The sequence below is a fragment of the Nesoenas mayeri genome (assembly GCF_963082525.1).
Source record: "Nesoenas mayeri genome assembly, chromosome: 5".
Classification (NCBI taxonomy): domain Eukaryota; kingdom Metazoa; phylum Chordata; class Aves; order Columbiformes; family Columbidae; genus Nesoenas; species Nesoenas mayeri.
The window spans coordinates 40,931,344-40,946,182 of NC_137548.1; the positions used below are offsets into that span (position 1 = coordinate 40,931,344).

General features: G+C 45.0%; 1 protein-coding gene across 1 annotated transcript in view; it reads right to left on the minus strand.

The window, feature by feature from the left end:
• TYRO3 (TYRO3 protein tyrosine kinase) overlaps positions 1-14,839 on the minus strand; it is a gene marked incomplete at both ends in the record, with an annotated part of 40,210 nt that overhangs the window by 21,768 nt on the left and 3,603 nt on the right. The window contains 5 exons of the mRNA XM_080345518.1: positions 1,483-1,598; positions 5,195-5,281; positions 7,968-8,138; positions 12,247-12,347; positions 14,654-14,837. Coding sequence (XP_080201644.1) covers positions 1,483-1,598; positions 5,195-5,281; positions 7,968-8,138; positions 12,247-12,347; positions 14,654-14,837 — 659 coding nt within the window. The remainder of the gene's footprint in view (positions 1-1,482; positions 1,599-5,194; positions 5,282-7,967; positions 8,139-12,246; positions 12,348-14,653; positions 14,838-14,839) is intronic.

Sequence of the window (14,839 nt, forward strand, 5' to 3'; positions counted from 1 at the left end):
TCCTCCCCAAATAGAACAGAAAAGGCTTAGAAATAGGGCGAGAGACTGCTGAGTGGACAGAAACTGAGCTGCTCTGATTCTACCTCTTTTCTACATGACCCATCCCCCCCACCCCTGCTCCTGCCAAAAGTGAGAGGGGGAACTCAAAACCCAGGGTGATTAGCATTGCAGCATGCAAGCCAGGGAGAATAGGTTGTTCCAACTGGAGATAACTCGCATTGTAAAACAGAGGAAGAAAACCATTTTGGATTGTGAACAAGAACAGAAGCAGCAACAAAATCCAGATATCGGGGCCAGCTATATTCAGAAATTCCTCTTGTCAGTGAGTTAAAACAAGATGATGGTTTCTTTCACTTATGAAAGGGAATAAAAATCAAAGCGTGAAATCTCTGGTTTCCTCCACAAATAAAAAGAGGACTGCAAGTAAATTACCTATGCTGCTTCGAGCATACCTTGTGTTTATAATCTTTCTCTACATAGTTGGCAACACCCCACAGAAATTCCATTCCAGCTCACATTGCTGCTGTCATCAGGTAGGGAAAGCACAGGGGCTCAATATTCATACCTGGTAGACAAATCCATGGGGAACGTGCCTCCTAGCTGTGTTTGTGTGGCCTGCTTCAGGAATTCCCATTTCTTTTTGACACTCAGTTACCAGCAGTTTGATCTGATTTTATAGTTAAGTGTGCAATGCTAGAAACTCTGCCTGAGGTTGGACATATACCATTATTCCCACAGACCTGAAGAAGCAGTCCAGCTTTTCAGAGATGTTGAGTACTCAGCACTAGATAGAGCTAAAGGATATGATCACCCTTGATTTTCTGAGCAGAAATGGTCATTGACAATGGAAAACCAATCAAGATTTAGAGGCAAGGCTTAAGGTTACTCTAAAACATGCAAACAGGCCTGACTTTGTATCAAAAAGCCCAATCTGTCTCCTGCCTCCATCATTCCCACCTTTCCTGCACCACATCCGATACTTTGCAAGCTCCTCATCCGTTGGGCTCATGGGTATGTACAGATTGCAGCATCTCCTCTGGCACTGCAGAGCACAGGGCTGAGCTGGCACTGGAGCCACGGGCTACTGCAGTGGAACAAGTTACCACGGGCCGGCTGCTCCACGCGAGCAGGATGCACGAGCACCCTGCAGCCACCCAAGGGCACTTCCCACAGAGTGATACGTGCTTCACGTGTGCTGCATGGAGCGGCTGCCACAGAGCAACCAATGGGGCAACCTGCTGGGAGGGAGAATGGGGCCAGTCTCAAATTCTCAACTTCATGCTTAAAAACAGCCTTGCTATTCAGCACCTATTTATGCCCTCAGTTGCAACCTGCCAAACTTTCACATTTTAAAACAGTAGAATAAGAATTCAAACACCGCTACAAAGCAGTTAGGAGAGCAAAATATGTTTGAAGCAGTGTCATGGCTCAGGGGAGACCCACTCTTCATGCAGGGAAGGGGATGATCCAGAGGGGCCATACCTGAAGACTGCAAGAGTGGAGGGGTGCACGGCCATCAAATCCTGGCACCCAGACCACGCTGGCATTGCTGCTGGTGACTTGGCTTACAGTTACATTGAGAGGCGGGAGAGGCATGGCTACAAAGGAAACAAAGAGACCTTTCAGCATGCACAGAACTGAGCAGGTATTCACATGAAAATGGCAGAGTTGAGGCTAGAAGTTATGCAATGAAATGGTACAATATCACATCTTTAAAGAGTGTCCCTGACTGCCATGAATGAAGCTATTATAACTGAACAAGCTATTGGCATCTATTCTCTAATAGTCCAGCATACTTGCTTGATGTATACAGGCAGCAGTTGATATCTCTGATAGCAACGGCAGTGTATGATGTTTACACCTTGGCTACTCAGCCCCCTTCACAGCAATGCATGACTCAGCCCTGAGAACACAATCGGCTGTGGACTGACATTGTGAACCAAATCAGGGCTTCAAAACCTCTCCCCTGGTGCAGCCCCCCAAAGCAGATCTCCCAGCACCAGTGGAAGGGTGGTTTGCTGTAGAGAACCCAATACCCTGCAGCTGGATTTGAAACCTCATGCTGTGAAAGTGCTGCCTCCAGGTGTCCACTACAAGCCCTTTTTGAAACACCCTGGGACAGAGCCTAGACTGAAAACTGCCTCCTTTAGATGTGGGATGAATAAACTCAGAAAGCACTCTCTGTTTTATAGAGGGGAAGTGGAGGCAAAGGGACTGCCTATTACATAGCTGATACCACACTACAAATTCAGGGCAGAGCCAGGAACAAAAATCAGGATTCCCAGACTGGCCATTAAATCAGATGTCTGTGCTTCCTACCACCACAAAACAGCACCGGAGTGCTGGCCCTCTACCCTCGCTCTGACCAGACACCTCCATCACTGCAGGGCCCTCTAGCATCTTGTTGCATTAACCAGAGCAATTTGCCTTCCTTTTAGGATCCCTGATGCATCCCTGTGACTCCAGATGCATCTTCTACTCTGCCAGAGAGCACCTTTGTCTCCCACCGCACTGAGGACAGCCGCAATACTGCCTTCAGCATCTCCACAGGGCCAATTTGCGGGAGAAATGCTTAGACCAAAGTCCCCTCCCAGGTCGCCACAGAGGGCTCAGAAGAGAAGATGGGGCAAGGAATAGATGGTGGCACAGATTAACCCCATAACGCTTTTGTTATCTGGTTAACTAGTTACCAGGACTCAGGGCAGAGGCTGCCACCTGGATAAGAACAGTGTGTGTGTGTGGGAGGTGGGGCAGCAGAGCACAGGTCAGGGATGGGAGATGGACAATGAGTTCTTTGCCTTTCAGTGAATGGTTTCTGTGAGTTAACTTAGACATTCCTGTTTCTTGGTTTCTTTTCCTTTTGATGTTGGGTATTCAGGTTTGTGAGCTCTTTTTTTTGGGGAAAAAAAAAGCTTGCTTTCACTGCTTACTTGGGTATCATTGAAATATTGCCCTTAAGTCTTTTGTAAATACACTTGTAACTTTTGGGTTTAGCAACATATGAGAAAAAATAATCAACTGCTACACATCCTCTCTGTAATGGAGACAGCGACTGAAGAGGGTCAGATTGCAAGAACCTTCCCATAACTCTGCAATTTGTAGAAGGGACAGAGGCATTTCCCCATCAGGAGCTGGGAAAAACCTCTGGGCAGCTGTTCCCTGTTGTGCTCTGAAACACAGGATACAACCCTAAAAGTCCCAGCTACATACATGAAGGAGAGCAAAGCCAGTCTGAAAACGGGACCTCCAGTGTTAACACAGCGAGAGTTAACTTCCCCTGCGCTTGTAGAGTGGCTGGAACAATGGGGCTTTGTACACGGCTGGGGACCGTGGGCTACAATACCAGTAATTTTCTGCTTGGAGTACACCCAGCACATTGTGGGCACTACAGAGAATAGATAATGAACAACAACAGCAGCAAATAGGAAGAAATGGTAATGGTTTGTAGATGTCCTAGAAAAAATATTTGCCTGTGGAAACACAGAAGAAACAAATTGTTTAATAAATTGTAGAAAGACTTGAGAGTCCTTATTAGCAAATGGATCAGTGTATGAGAGGAAGGCCCTGACCATGCATGGATGGACAACTACTCCCAAGAGTAATTTCATTGAAGTCTACATGTTCACAGCATCAAGGACTAAATAAACATTATCTGGGCCTGTTCCTGTCTCTGCTGATGTCCTTGTTAGGAGTTTTGCTTCAATTTTAGCAGGGGCTGTACTAGATTTTCAAAACTTTGCTCTTCAGAAGAGCCTCATCACTTCCTTAAGCTCAAAGCTACTCATTTAGACATACAGGTTAGAACTTTTACAACTACAGTACTGGACTTGCTATTTAAAACCTTTTTTTTTTTTAATCTCTAGGACATGCCACATACTTGCTGAATCACTTAAGCTTGCTCTTCCTTGGCTCTGAAAAGCGTGTGTGTGTGTGCACATATGAGTGTGTCCCAGATAGGTTGTGTAGATTTCATTAGCTGATGATTGATCCCTATGGAGCATTTTTGACTAAATGCAGCTGCTGGAAAATGTGAGAATTCTGAGGCCTTTAGGCCATTATCTTATAATGGTTTAAGAAAAAAAAACAAACTGTGTTACCATTAAAAAAAAAAAAAAAAAAGAAAAGCTTGTTTATGCTAAATGTTATTTCAAATTATGGCTTGATGAGATTTTTTTTAAGCATAATAGCTTTGTGAACTAAATTCTATCCCAGGATAAAAATATCCATAGAAGATATATTCCATAATAACTAATTCCCCTGCGTAAACATGCCTTTAAGGCAACAACTCCAAACATTTTTAAATTAAGTTATAAATCTTACTAGTCCAGCCTACTGCATTCTTGGCATAGCAGCAACCACAATGTCCTGAAGAAAAATACACTGTAAGAGCAGTAGATCTACAGCTGGATTTTAAGGAATCCTTTAATGAATATTAGCTAATACAACTGTGAGTTCTGATACAGACATAAATGCTTGCTCTTATTCGTGCTGAGCAATAAGCTACCACTTGGAACAAATTATTTTTGTGACATGCCTCTCCTGGAACTGATAATCATGTCATTAAATGCACACTAAAGCATGACTAAAAATTCAAATGCAGAAGCATCTCCACATGAAGAGGAAGAGAAGAGTTGATTGCTCTAGTTATCCCCATTTCAGTCACCTCTAGTAACAGAGGAAATGGGAGATCAACTTAGGGACTTCCAAATGACAACTGGTCATGCAAAGGCTATGAATTATTTGTTTTGAATGAGTTTTTAAAAAGCAAAGAATTAACAAAATAAAATCCATAAAAACAGAATGGCTGAGTAGACTTTACTGGCCACTGGTGATTGCCTTCCTTGTCTTTTTTCAGCATCTAATGTGACACCAATAGAAGCAAACAGAAGTAATGGCCTCTTTGGCTCTAACAAGACCCATCTATCTCTAAGAAGGGAAGATCTCCCCAGCTACAGATTTATATCCAGCTTCATCTCTCACAAACAATTCAACTGCTCTGACTCTCTCCTTTTGAAGGAAAAAATGTTATTTGACATCACACTTCCATTCCTGAATCAGCATTGTTTCGACTGGGGAGAGCTAAACCAGTGCTGGTTGATGGCAGCTTTGAGACAACCCCTTGCATTAAGGAGCCCGATTTTCCCTCCCCAAGAGCAAATCCGAGTCCCTTGCCCATTCTCTTGCACTCTCTCACCTTTAATTTGAACAGTAGCTGTCCGAGACGAAGACAATCCCTTTACGTTGTGAGCTTCGCAGGAGAAAACTGTGCTTTGATTAATACCTGGAGATCAGCCAAGAAAAGGAAAGGAAACACAAACAGCTATATAATTCATCCTCAACCTTCCGCAGAATTTCAGTTATGTGTGATAACCAGCTCAAACTGCACAGGCGATTGGAGGGCTGAGCTGGGTGCCAAACAAAGGCATGAGAATTTCAATGTAATTAATGTGCTAAACCACATTTTTAATGGCGAGAGTGTGGTAATGTAGAAGAGCTTCCACGGGAGCTTCAGAAAGCACTGAAAAAGAAAGATGAATCTGGCAGAACAGCAGCTCACATTGCTCTATTAGTAGATGTCCACTTCTTACTTTCTAGTGAGCATCTTCGGAAGAAGGATCGTGCTAAACCATGTGCTTATACAATGCTCTGGACCTCAGTCTGCCACCTGAGCAACAACCACTTTCCAACAGGGCTATAAGCCCAGGCAAACTTCCAACCAGACACTGCAGATTTCAAGCTAATGCCACCTGTCCATCACCTCGCACCAGACTTTGGAAGACATGCAAAGGAAGTGGGAGTAAAACGCTACTGCATCAGCACAGAGGCACTTTCCAATGCAAGTGAAGGATTACGCTCCCTCCCTTCTGTGAGCGTCCATCCATCCCACAGGGCCTGAACATGGCATTAAACTGATCTCCAGCTGCTCCAAGATGCATACATGTATTGCTAATTAATTAGAATTAAGACAGATTGCAAAGCCAGGAAAAGTGTGTCAAGCATATGTTTTAACTCCTCCTGGCCCTCCCTTGCCTTATAGGGCTCTACCCGAGAAAAGTTAAGGATTGGCACACTATGGGCATACAGTTTAGGAGGGAAAAAGACTTCAGAGATGCATGGAACAGCTTGCACAGCATCCGTCTTTGCCCTTTGATTCATCTCCCAACCCTGAAATTAGCAGCGTTGTGAAGAAGGTGTAGTGGAAGAGAGGAGGGACTGCTATAAAACAAAATAAACTATTTTATCTTCTTTCACTCACTCAAGTTAACCAGAGGAAAATGCTGCCAGCAGACTGAAGGTCAGGCAGCAGAGCAGCACCTGATGTGGCAGGCATGTCCGAAAGACAGAAACAAACACAGCCCTGCCCTTAGGAAAACATGAAATACACAACAAACCAAGATCTCCTTACTCTCTAGCACCATTGCCAACACTGCTTTCCAAATATAACATTTTTACCAAACCAGCTGCTTGCTGAACCTTTTGCTTTCTAATCAGCATTTTTTTTCCAGAATTTGGTATTTAGCTAGCAATGCCGGTTTTCTTAACCGGCCACCTTTTTTTGACATGCTTTGGCAATCTGACCATGCAGCTTGTCCTGATATATTTTTTTCCTTTGAAAAGACAAGATCTGCCCAAGGAACATCCCAAAGAGCACTGAAAGGGGCAAAGAAAGGTACTGGTGACTAATAGATAAAATAGTAATTCATTTGGGGAAACAGTAGGAGCAGATGTCCTTGTTCAGCACCCATGCCACTGCCCCACAATGGCAGAAGTTTTGTAAGGCACCATGAGATGAGTTCAGTGGACGAGACTTATTTTTTACTGTCTTCCTCATCTTGACTATCAATCTTTTCAGTTTCTATTTCAACAGGCAGTTTATATCATAAGGGAGAAGTTTTCATTTCCAAACTGGAACAGCATCGAATGGCTACGTAAAAGAGGGAGCAGATGATAAAACTATTGCAAATCACAAACCAGGTTTTGATTTACATATAAATTAGGTTCTAAGGGAAGGCTTAATAGGATTGGATAGCTCTAAGGATGGCCAAAGATACAGAGAAACTCCCCCTGGGTGTAACTATATTAACACTGATGAAGAGGCCCCAGAGATAACTCTGAGTTGTAAAACCTTTTCTTTCTAAATAGCTAGTTCAACTTTGGCTCAGGGCTGCTGAGAATAATAAAACAGCAGCAAAGAAGAGAAGTAAAGCAAGGCTGTTGGACAACTAACTAGAACAAAGTTACCTTTAGGAGGTAACTACAGGAATAGCCATGGCCAGGTCCTGGCACACAGGGCCTCCTCCCAGTAAGGGGGCTGAAGAGAGGCCTGAACACCTCCTGGCTCCTGAGACCCTCAGCTGACACTGCTGGGGAAGGGGGTCTCACCACCACGCACCCAGTGCCCGCTCCAGGGCAAACCTTGGGCTCTGAAGATATCAACCAGCCCACTTCAGCACCAATACAACAATTCTAAAAGTGCCAAACAATTACATGAGGTGGTCAGCATCTACCAAGCCTGCAAGAACAGAGGAGGAGTGAAAGAGAGGGGAAAGCAGTACGTGACATGGCTGTGCAGAGGAGGTGGCATCTGCTACATGTGAACACTTGGAGATTTCCAAGCCAAATGTCACCAGCAGAGTCACTTAATATAACAAGAAACACCCTCCACAAGGTGGAATGAAAGAGACACTCAATGCATCATCTGTCCAGCAGCATTTTTAGCACAGTGCCAGCCTCATCCAAGCTCTGAAGAGCCTGTGCACCTCAAGCCAGCAGAAAATACAGAGAGCAATGACCACTCCTCAAGATGATCTGGCTTTCTATGTGATGATGATGTCTCAGCCCTCAATGTACAGTCAAAGACTGTTCTCACACTATATGGCTAGACAGCATCACTAGGCATGATCAGAAGAGAGCTCTCCTCCTCTTCTGATGCTCAGAGTGATCCCCTGCATTGCCAGCAGCCTTACCTGACACATTTAAGATGGAGGGGGAGATGTCTGGAAGCCCCACTCTAGAGTCTCCCATCCACCAGACAATTGTCACTGGTTCAGGGGGACCAACAGCAGCACAGGCCATATGAAATGGGACATTAGGGGACACGGACACATCCTCAGGTTCCACAGTAAAGTAGGGCACACCTGGAAAAGCAACAGACAGATGATAATAACTGGAGAGACTCTTTCTGTCTCTTGTTTATTTCCACTAATACCAGTGCCCAACACTGAACACCCACCTGCTCTGCCTCTATGCCTAATCTGACTCCCTCCAAGCCTTTCACAAGAACCTGGGGTCAGATATGCTGGATCAACTTGGGGCATGAATGTCTACATGCTCCCACTAGAAGTCTGAGAGACAAAGAGTGCTTGCTTCCAAAATGCCTTCAAAAAAGCTCTTTCACTGAGTCTCCTTCAAGACTCCCCTATGATGTACCTTTTACTGGCAGTTATTTGCTCAATTTTTCAGCTGGAGAGACTGGAGTTTAAAGAGGCAACAGTCGATAACTTTAGCAGTGGCAGACACCACTTTAAAAGATACCTAATCCAGCTGCAGATACTTCTTGCTATGCATTAAAACTGAAGCTTGTGAACCTGTTGAACTAGTGGCTGTAACAAACCCATGAATGAGGAAAGAATCCCCCAGGTGAGAGACTGGAATCATTTACAATGCTGTCTCCACAGCTTAATTGACTGAAGCCACCTTGTAGCACGCTCCAGCACTGTAAGAACCAGGCTGCCTTGGAGTTAGGGGTAATTTGTTTCAGAGCTGATGATTATCCATCGACACAGCTCTCTTCATAACTCTCTGTTCCTCACCATGGAAAGATGCCTGCTTGGTACAACAGGCCGTAGATCAGGTACACAGGGAGCAAAACACAGATGCAATGCTAACTACCTCAGGTCATCAAGAGATGTTGTTCCTCTTATGGGCAATGCCAAAACTCTGGTGGTTTCAGTGCTCCAAACCAGTAACAAAAAGTTCAGCAGCCATCAGCACCAGTGCTGACCCTGCAGGACAGCCGGCATGTGCTTCTGGAGGAAGAGCTAAAGCTCCAGAGAAATGCTGAGTTCCCTTTTATACTCGAAACTTTGGGTGTCAAGCACAGCCACTACAGACTGCGTCAACACCAAAACTAGGTATGCTCAGCTGGAAAAAGCATGTTTTGGAAACTGCTGATCTGCCGCCTCACAGAAACAGAGGAACCAACACTGTGCTTAAATTACGCTGTCTGTCCCTGGGCAAAAATGACAGGCCCAAGTGGCTCCTCTTGGCGTGGCAAAGGCTGCACACCTCCACTAGTAGGCAATAATGCAGGTGCCTAAACAGGGATTTAGAAGCCTAAGGCTTGGCACTTCCCCTAAGCTCCAGCTGAAAGTAGTGCTCTTGGATTTTCACAAACCATCCAGTGGCTGTTTCTTTGTGCCTTTCAGGTGGCAGCTTCTTTGTGCCTTCTTGTCTCCTTGCCTTTATAGTGGCTAGTAAATGAACAAACTAAAACAGGTCTAAAAATAGGTCACTTCAGGAATGATGGTGCCTATCTGTACAAAGGCTAATGTTCAGGAGAAGTATAACTATCATCATGATTTACTTTATTTTTTTTATTGCAGTCATACATAAACAATAAAAATTAATACACTTTCCAGATACCAGCTGTGACACATCTGTCAGCTTTACCATCCTTCTCCAAGGAAGATCAGAAGGGAAAACACCATCATTTCTTCTACCTGTGAGCAGGATCCCCGTCTCCTGTCCCTTTGCCATGGCACCCGAGGTAAACTTGTGGGAGGATCCTGCCCAGCTCGGCAGGTTTTCTCACTTTGAGAGAAGCTAACCAGACCAGATGAGACCACAATTAAAAACTCTTATAGTTCAGGGAGTGCAGCTGACTCATCCAGCTCAGGAACCTCCACTTCCCCTGTACATATGCTACCTGGATACCTCACTGTATGAGACACACTCAGCCTCCTGGCTTCTAGTACAGGAGGCGAGTGCCAGCACCCCTTTTCACAGATGCACCACGAAGGCACTGAGCATCCAACAACCAGGAAATCAGTGGCAAAACAAGGAAATGAGCATCTCTATTCCCTGTTCCAAGACAGCATCCAACCTACAGGGCCAGTTTTTTTTCCTACAGCTCAGTTTTTAGACAGCATTAATTCAGGTGGACGTGTCCATACAGGTGTGCTGGGGCTCTGACCATAGCCACAACAGGGGCCAGCAGCCCTGGGAACAGCTGCATGGTCAGAGGTATAATTTCAGAGGGAAGGTTCTGTAAGAAACATAATCTGTATTTTTCAGGTGGTAACATTCCGTACCATACCTCTTAGATTACCTGTCCAGGCACTGAACGCTATCATGTTCTCAGTAAGGCCAGAGTCTAGTTTCTAAACTAGAAAATAATTTCAGAATAATTTTGTGTTTGTACATTCTGAGGAGTGTTTCATAAGATCAAGCATTTTAGTTGTATTACAAAGACAGTTCAAATACCATTGCTACAAATTCTGTCTGATACAGACTACCTAAGTGGATCTCAAGGCAGATACTAGACAGCACAGAAATCCATTTGAGCTCACTTTAAGTTAGATCACCAGTAGTCCATGCTTGTTTTGTGTGGCAGACTGAAGGGTGTCAGCACCTACCAAAGGCTGAAAATGACCAGAGTAAAGATCCTCTCTCGGTTGAAGAGGACAACAGTTGTCATCGATACAGCAATCACTCCTAGACAAAGCTGGTACATACAGTCATAATAGTGACAGTGGGACTGATAGGCTTTAGCGTAAGAAAACACCAAGGAGTGCACACAGCTGACTCGTTTTTAAAAATCCACCCCTTATCACTATTTGTTATTTTTTAATTTTTTCCACTAACTCCCATTTCACATGATTACATGCTCAGTTCAAGATTAACTAGCTTCTGCTGTACTTGCTTTTCTCATAAAGGCAACAAGTTGCATTTTTTTTCTTTTAGCTTACGCTTCTGCTGTATGCTTTGGCCTTCATTCTCAACACTCCCCCTTACCTAGACGCAGCTGGTTTTTTTTGTGACTTGGGTATTTCTTGCCTGTGCTATCCAGAGGGCTCCTTTGCTTTTCAGATGGCTTAGCATGCTGAGCTACCCAATCACTCCTAATGCACCCACCATGCAAATGCAGCCACCTCTGGAGCAGCCCATGATAACTGGAATAGAAATAGAAACTCTACACAACAGAGAGTGTTTTAAGCTGTAAACAATGTTCTCCAGTTGAAACTGCACCTGAAAATTTAGGTGGACAAAAGCTTGGGATTTATGGAAGGCAGCAGGTAAGCATTGCTCTTCCCATGAGAGCTGCAATAAATGTTGCCACAGCTCTGAGCAAGCCAAACCTTTGCTATAAAACATCCAGACCACATCACCTCCCACAATATCCCTTCTCTGCTCCCCCTCTTTAAGACTGTTCACTCACCTGTGGCCCCCAATGTGACCAATTACATCCAAAAAGCCACTTCTTGCTGCAAATGCACCGTTACTGTCAACTTCCTTGCCAAATATTAGGCCACCCTATGACTGCTGGCTTCTCAGGATCTAACACAATCATGGCTCAAGCAAAATGAAAAAAAAAAAAAAAAAAAAAAAGACAGTAAGAAGCCACCAATCCACACTGCCTTGGGTGACCTTTGGGCAACCACATACAGTCATTCTTTATCAGACAAGACTGGGCAAAACAGTGCACATGGAACAGTCACAGCTATGAAGCACTGATGTGCTACGAAGCACATCTCCTGAAACTCAGAATTGGGCTAAAACTGTACCTTTCCCTCGAAGACCTGTTTGGTTGATACACAGAACCAGGCTATGACCCTGCTTTGGAGAAGTGGGTTGGACCAGATCAGGCTTAGCTCACCGAGCTAAGCATGAACATCCCATGGACAGATCCCTTTCAGCCTGAAACATCTAGTCACTCTACAAATTATTTGGAGACCAAAGCAACAACTGATTGAGGGCCTGGAAAGAAATGTTTGTGCATGAAAGATCTTTCACTTGTTTCCTAACGTGCCAAAGTAAAACCGGAAGGTAAACTGACAGCTCCTCTCCTTGAAGCTACTCTCCTACCATTTCTTACTCCTGCTCTGTAGTGATCTCACTGCAGTTGGCGGCAATGGTTGACGACCAAGAAGCCTGTCACTGGAGCAATCTGTTCTCACCCCATCCACCTAGAGCACATTGGTGGGTCAGCCCTGAAAGGAAACCAGCACTACTACTAGTCCTTACCTTCCACTATGAGCCACACTTGCTGTGATTCTTCCTTCTTCCCCCCGTTCTCAACCTGGCACCAGTACTTCCCAGAATCTGTCCGCTCGACGGATTTCAAGCTGAAAAAAGTCAAAAGCCATATCGACATTTTACGTGGATAAAGCATGTTTTTGCCCCAAAGGACCATCAAGCGTTTGTCAAACCAGATGCACGGACAACACCCACTGAGACGCAGCCAGCTGTGGGGAGGAGAGCAGCAGCTAGCCAGCAAAAAGCACGTGGCAAAACAGCAGAGATGGGAGGCTCCTCTCTAAAGTGGGTGGAGGGAATCGTCAGCAGAGCAGACAGCCTTCCTCTGAAATATCATCACAGAAAACCCACCATTTGTGTCCTGTGAGGATAGGAAGGGGTTGGTCATCTTGATCCTCCAATGTGACTCTAGCTAGCCTTCAAGAGTGACAGCTTGGCCTACAATATCTGAGCTAGCAGGACACTCCAAATCACAAACCTCCAATGAGCCTGACTGTCGTGCCTCAGTTAGGTGACAGGACCGGTGACAGCCTTGTCCAGGAACAGATGGGTCAGAAAAGGTCTCCCCCTCAGCTCAGCTGCACTCAGTATTATTCTTATCCCAAAAGAGCTTCACATTGCAAAAGTCCTTGGGCGTCTCAACTGGTGATTTCAAGGGGTTACGCTGGCCCACTCCAGCACAGTACCCACCCTACAAATTCTTCTGTGTTGTCCCTTGTTCAGCAACAGCTCCCCTTCTGAGAAGATGCATCCAAGCAGGGGAAGGCAGCCATGGGGACTGAGCAGCATTCAAGTCATAGGCCTCCAGTTCAGAGGAGAAATTCTGCTCCTCACTCCACTGCTGGAAATCTGCAGTATCCTCACTGCCATTAGCAACATGAGGCTGGCCTGGTAAGGGCAGAATTTGGTCCAAATGCAACAAGGTCTCAGCTACCCAAAGCACCAGTGTGACTCTGAGTGCCTGTCAATGTAGAAATGCTGATTGTCCCCCCCCAGATTGTGCAGCCATGCGTCTGCTGCCATGCAGGAATCCTCCGCAGATCTGCTGCCCACCTTTCTAATGCTAGCAGTCCTCCTTGGGAAAGGGGAAGAACATGTCAGGAAGGAAGACAGAAAAGGGAGAGTGTTTGCTGAAATGCAAAAACCAGACCCACTACAGCCCAATTTTCAGAGCTGTACCTTCAAATGGCATCAGCTGTTCTGCCCATCTAGCCACATGTTCTGAAACACAGCGATCGCAGCAGAGAGTCACGCAGTGGGTAGTAGAAATGCTCACTTTAGGAGAAGAAAGGAAAAAGGAGAAAAAGATACGGACACATCTAGATTTAGCACCCTATACACAGCCCTGTACTACACAAAGTTCTCAGTGGAGGGAAATAAAGAGGTGAGAAAGGAGATCAGACTGAAAGACTGAGGAACAAAGAGAGTTAACTAGAGGAACTGGGAGAAGTAAATGCTATAGTTTCAAGGCAAACTATTTCTGCAACATAACGTTATGCAATAATTTTACTGGGAACAGATTTTTTACCTAACAAAATGTTTATTACAGACAAGTTTTAGCACAGAGACTTTTCGTTGCTGGAATTAGAGAGTCTGGGCAATGTCAATCCAAGAAACTTCACAGGAGATGAAGCTGGATCTCAGAGAGAGTGATTTCCAGTCAACAGCTTTGAGCCCTCACGCTGATGACATTCTTGCTTGTATAAGCTCTCTTTATGCATGGAGAAAGCCAGAGCAGAACCTTGGGTCTTGATTAACTCAGTACTTCCGGAACTAGCTGACACCCCCTTTCTGCTGAAATAAAGGCACAGAGAGCTACTTTGCAGAAGAGAGTTTTTGCACCTCTGAGCAGTGCAGGACTGATATCAGGTAATGTGAATGTATTAGGAAAGTCTCTGCAAAATGACTCGGGGATGGTTCAGGTGAGAAACACTCATCCCTAGAGAAAGGAAAGGGACATAGTCCTGGGAGTCTCATGTCAATTGACAATCCTCACCCTTAAGGCAGACTGACAGCTCAAGAGAAAAAGAGAACAGAATGAGTGTGAGAGAGAAAACCTCTTCATGTAAGACCTTAATCTTCCAGTTGTATGGCAGTACAAGATGAACAAACAAGGCAAGAACATCCTTTTGCCTTGAAGTCACGTCTCAAGCATCACAAGCATTAGAAAAGCGCCTATCACCACAGTAGTTAGGAAACCAATATGATTCTAGTGCATAAAGTCTCAGCCCTCAGTAGCTCAGTTCTGCTCTCAGTTATGCCCTTGCCAGAAGCTGAACTGCAGACCTAAGGACTCTGCCCTGACAAGGTCACTGCAGTTGCACAGATATAGCTGACAGCAGAAAAACTGTGCAATAGTTTCCGCGATATTCTTCCTTCTCTGCATCTGTTGTACCTGAGGAAGCCGATCCAGTGTTCTTCATCTACTGGAATGTACACCTGGTCTACGCTTTGCACCACTGCTCCATCCTTGATCCACAACATCTCGGGATCTTCCATTCCCTCGACGCTGCAATTTAGTTTGACGGGTTGACCCTGGGACACCTTTAATTTGATTGGAGGTCCTGTAAATTTCATACCT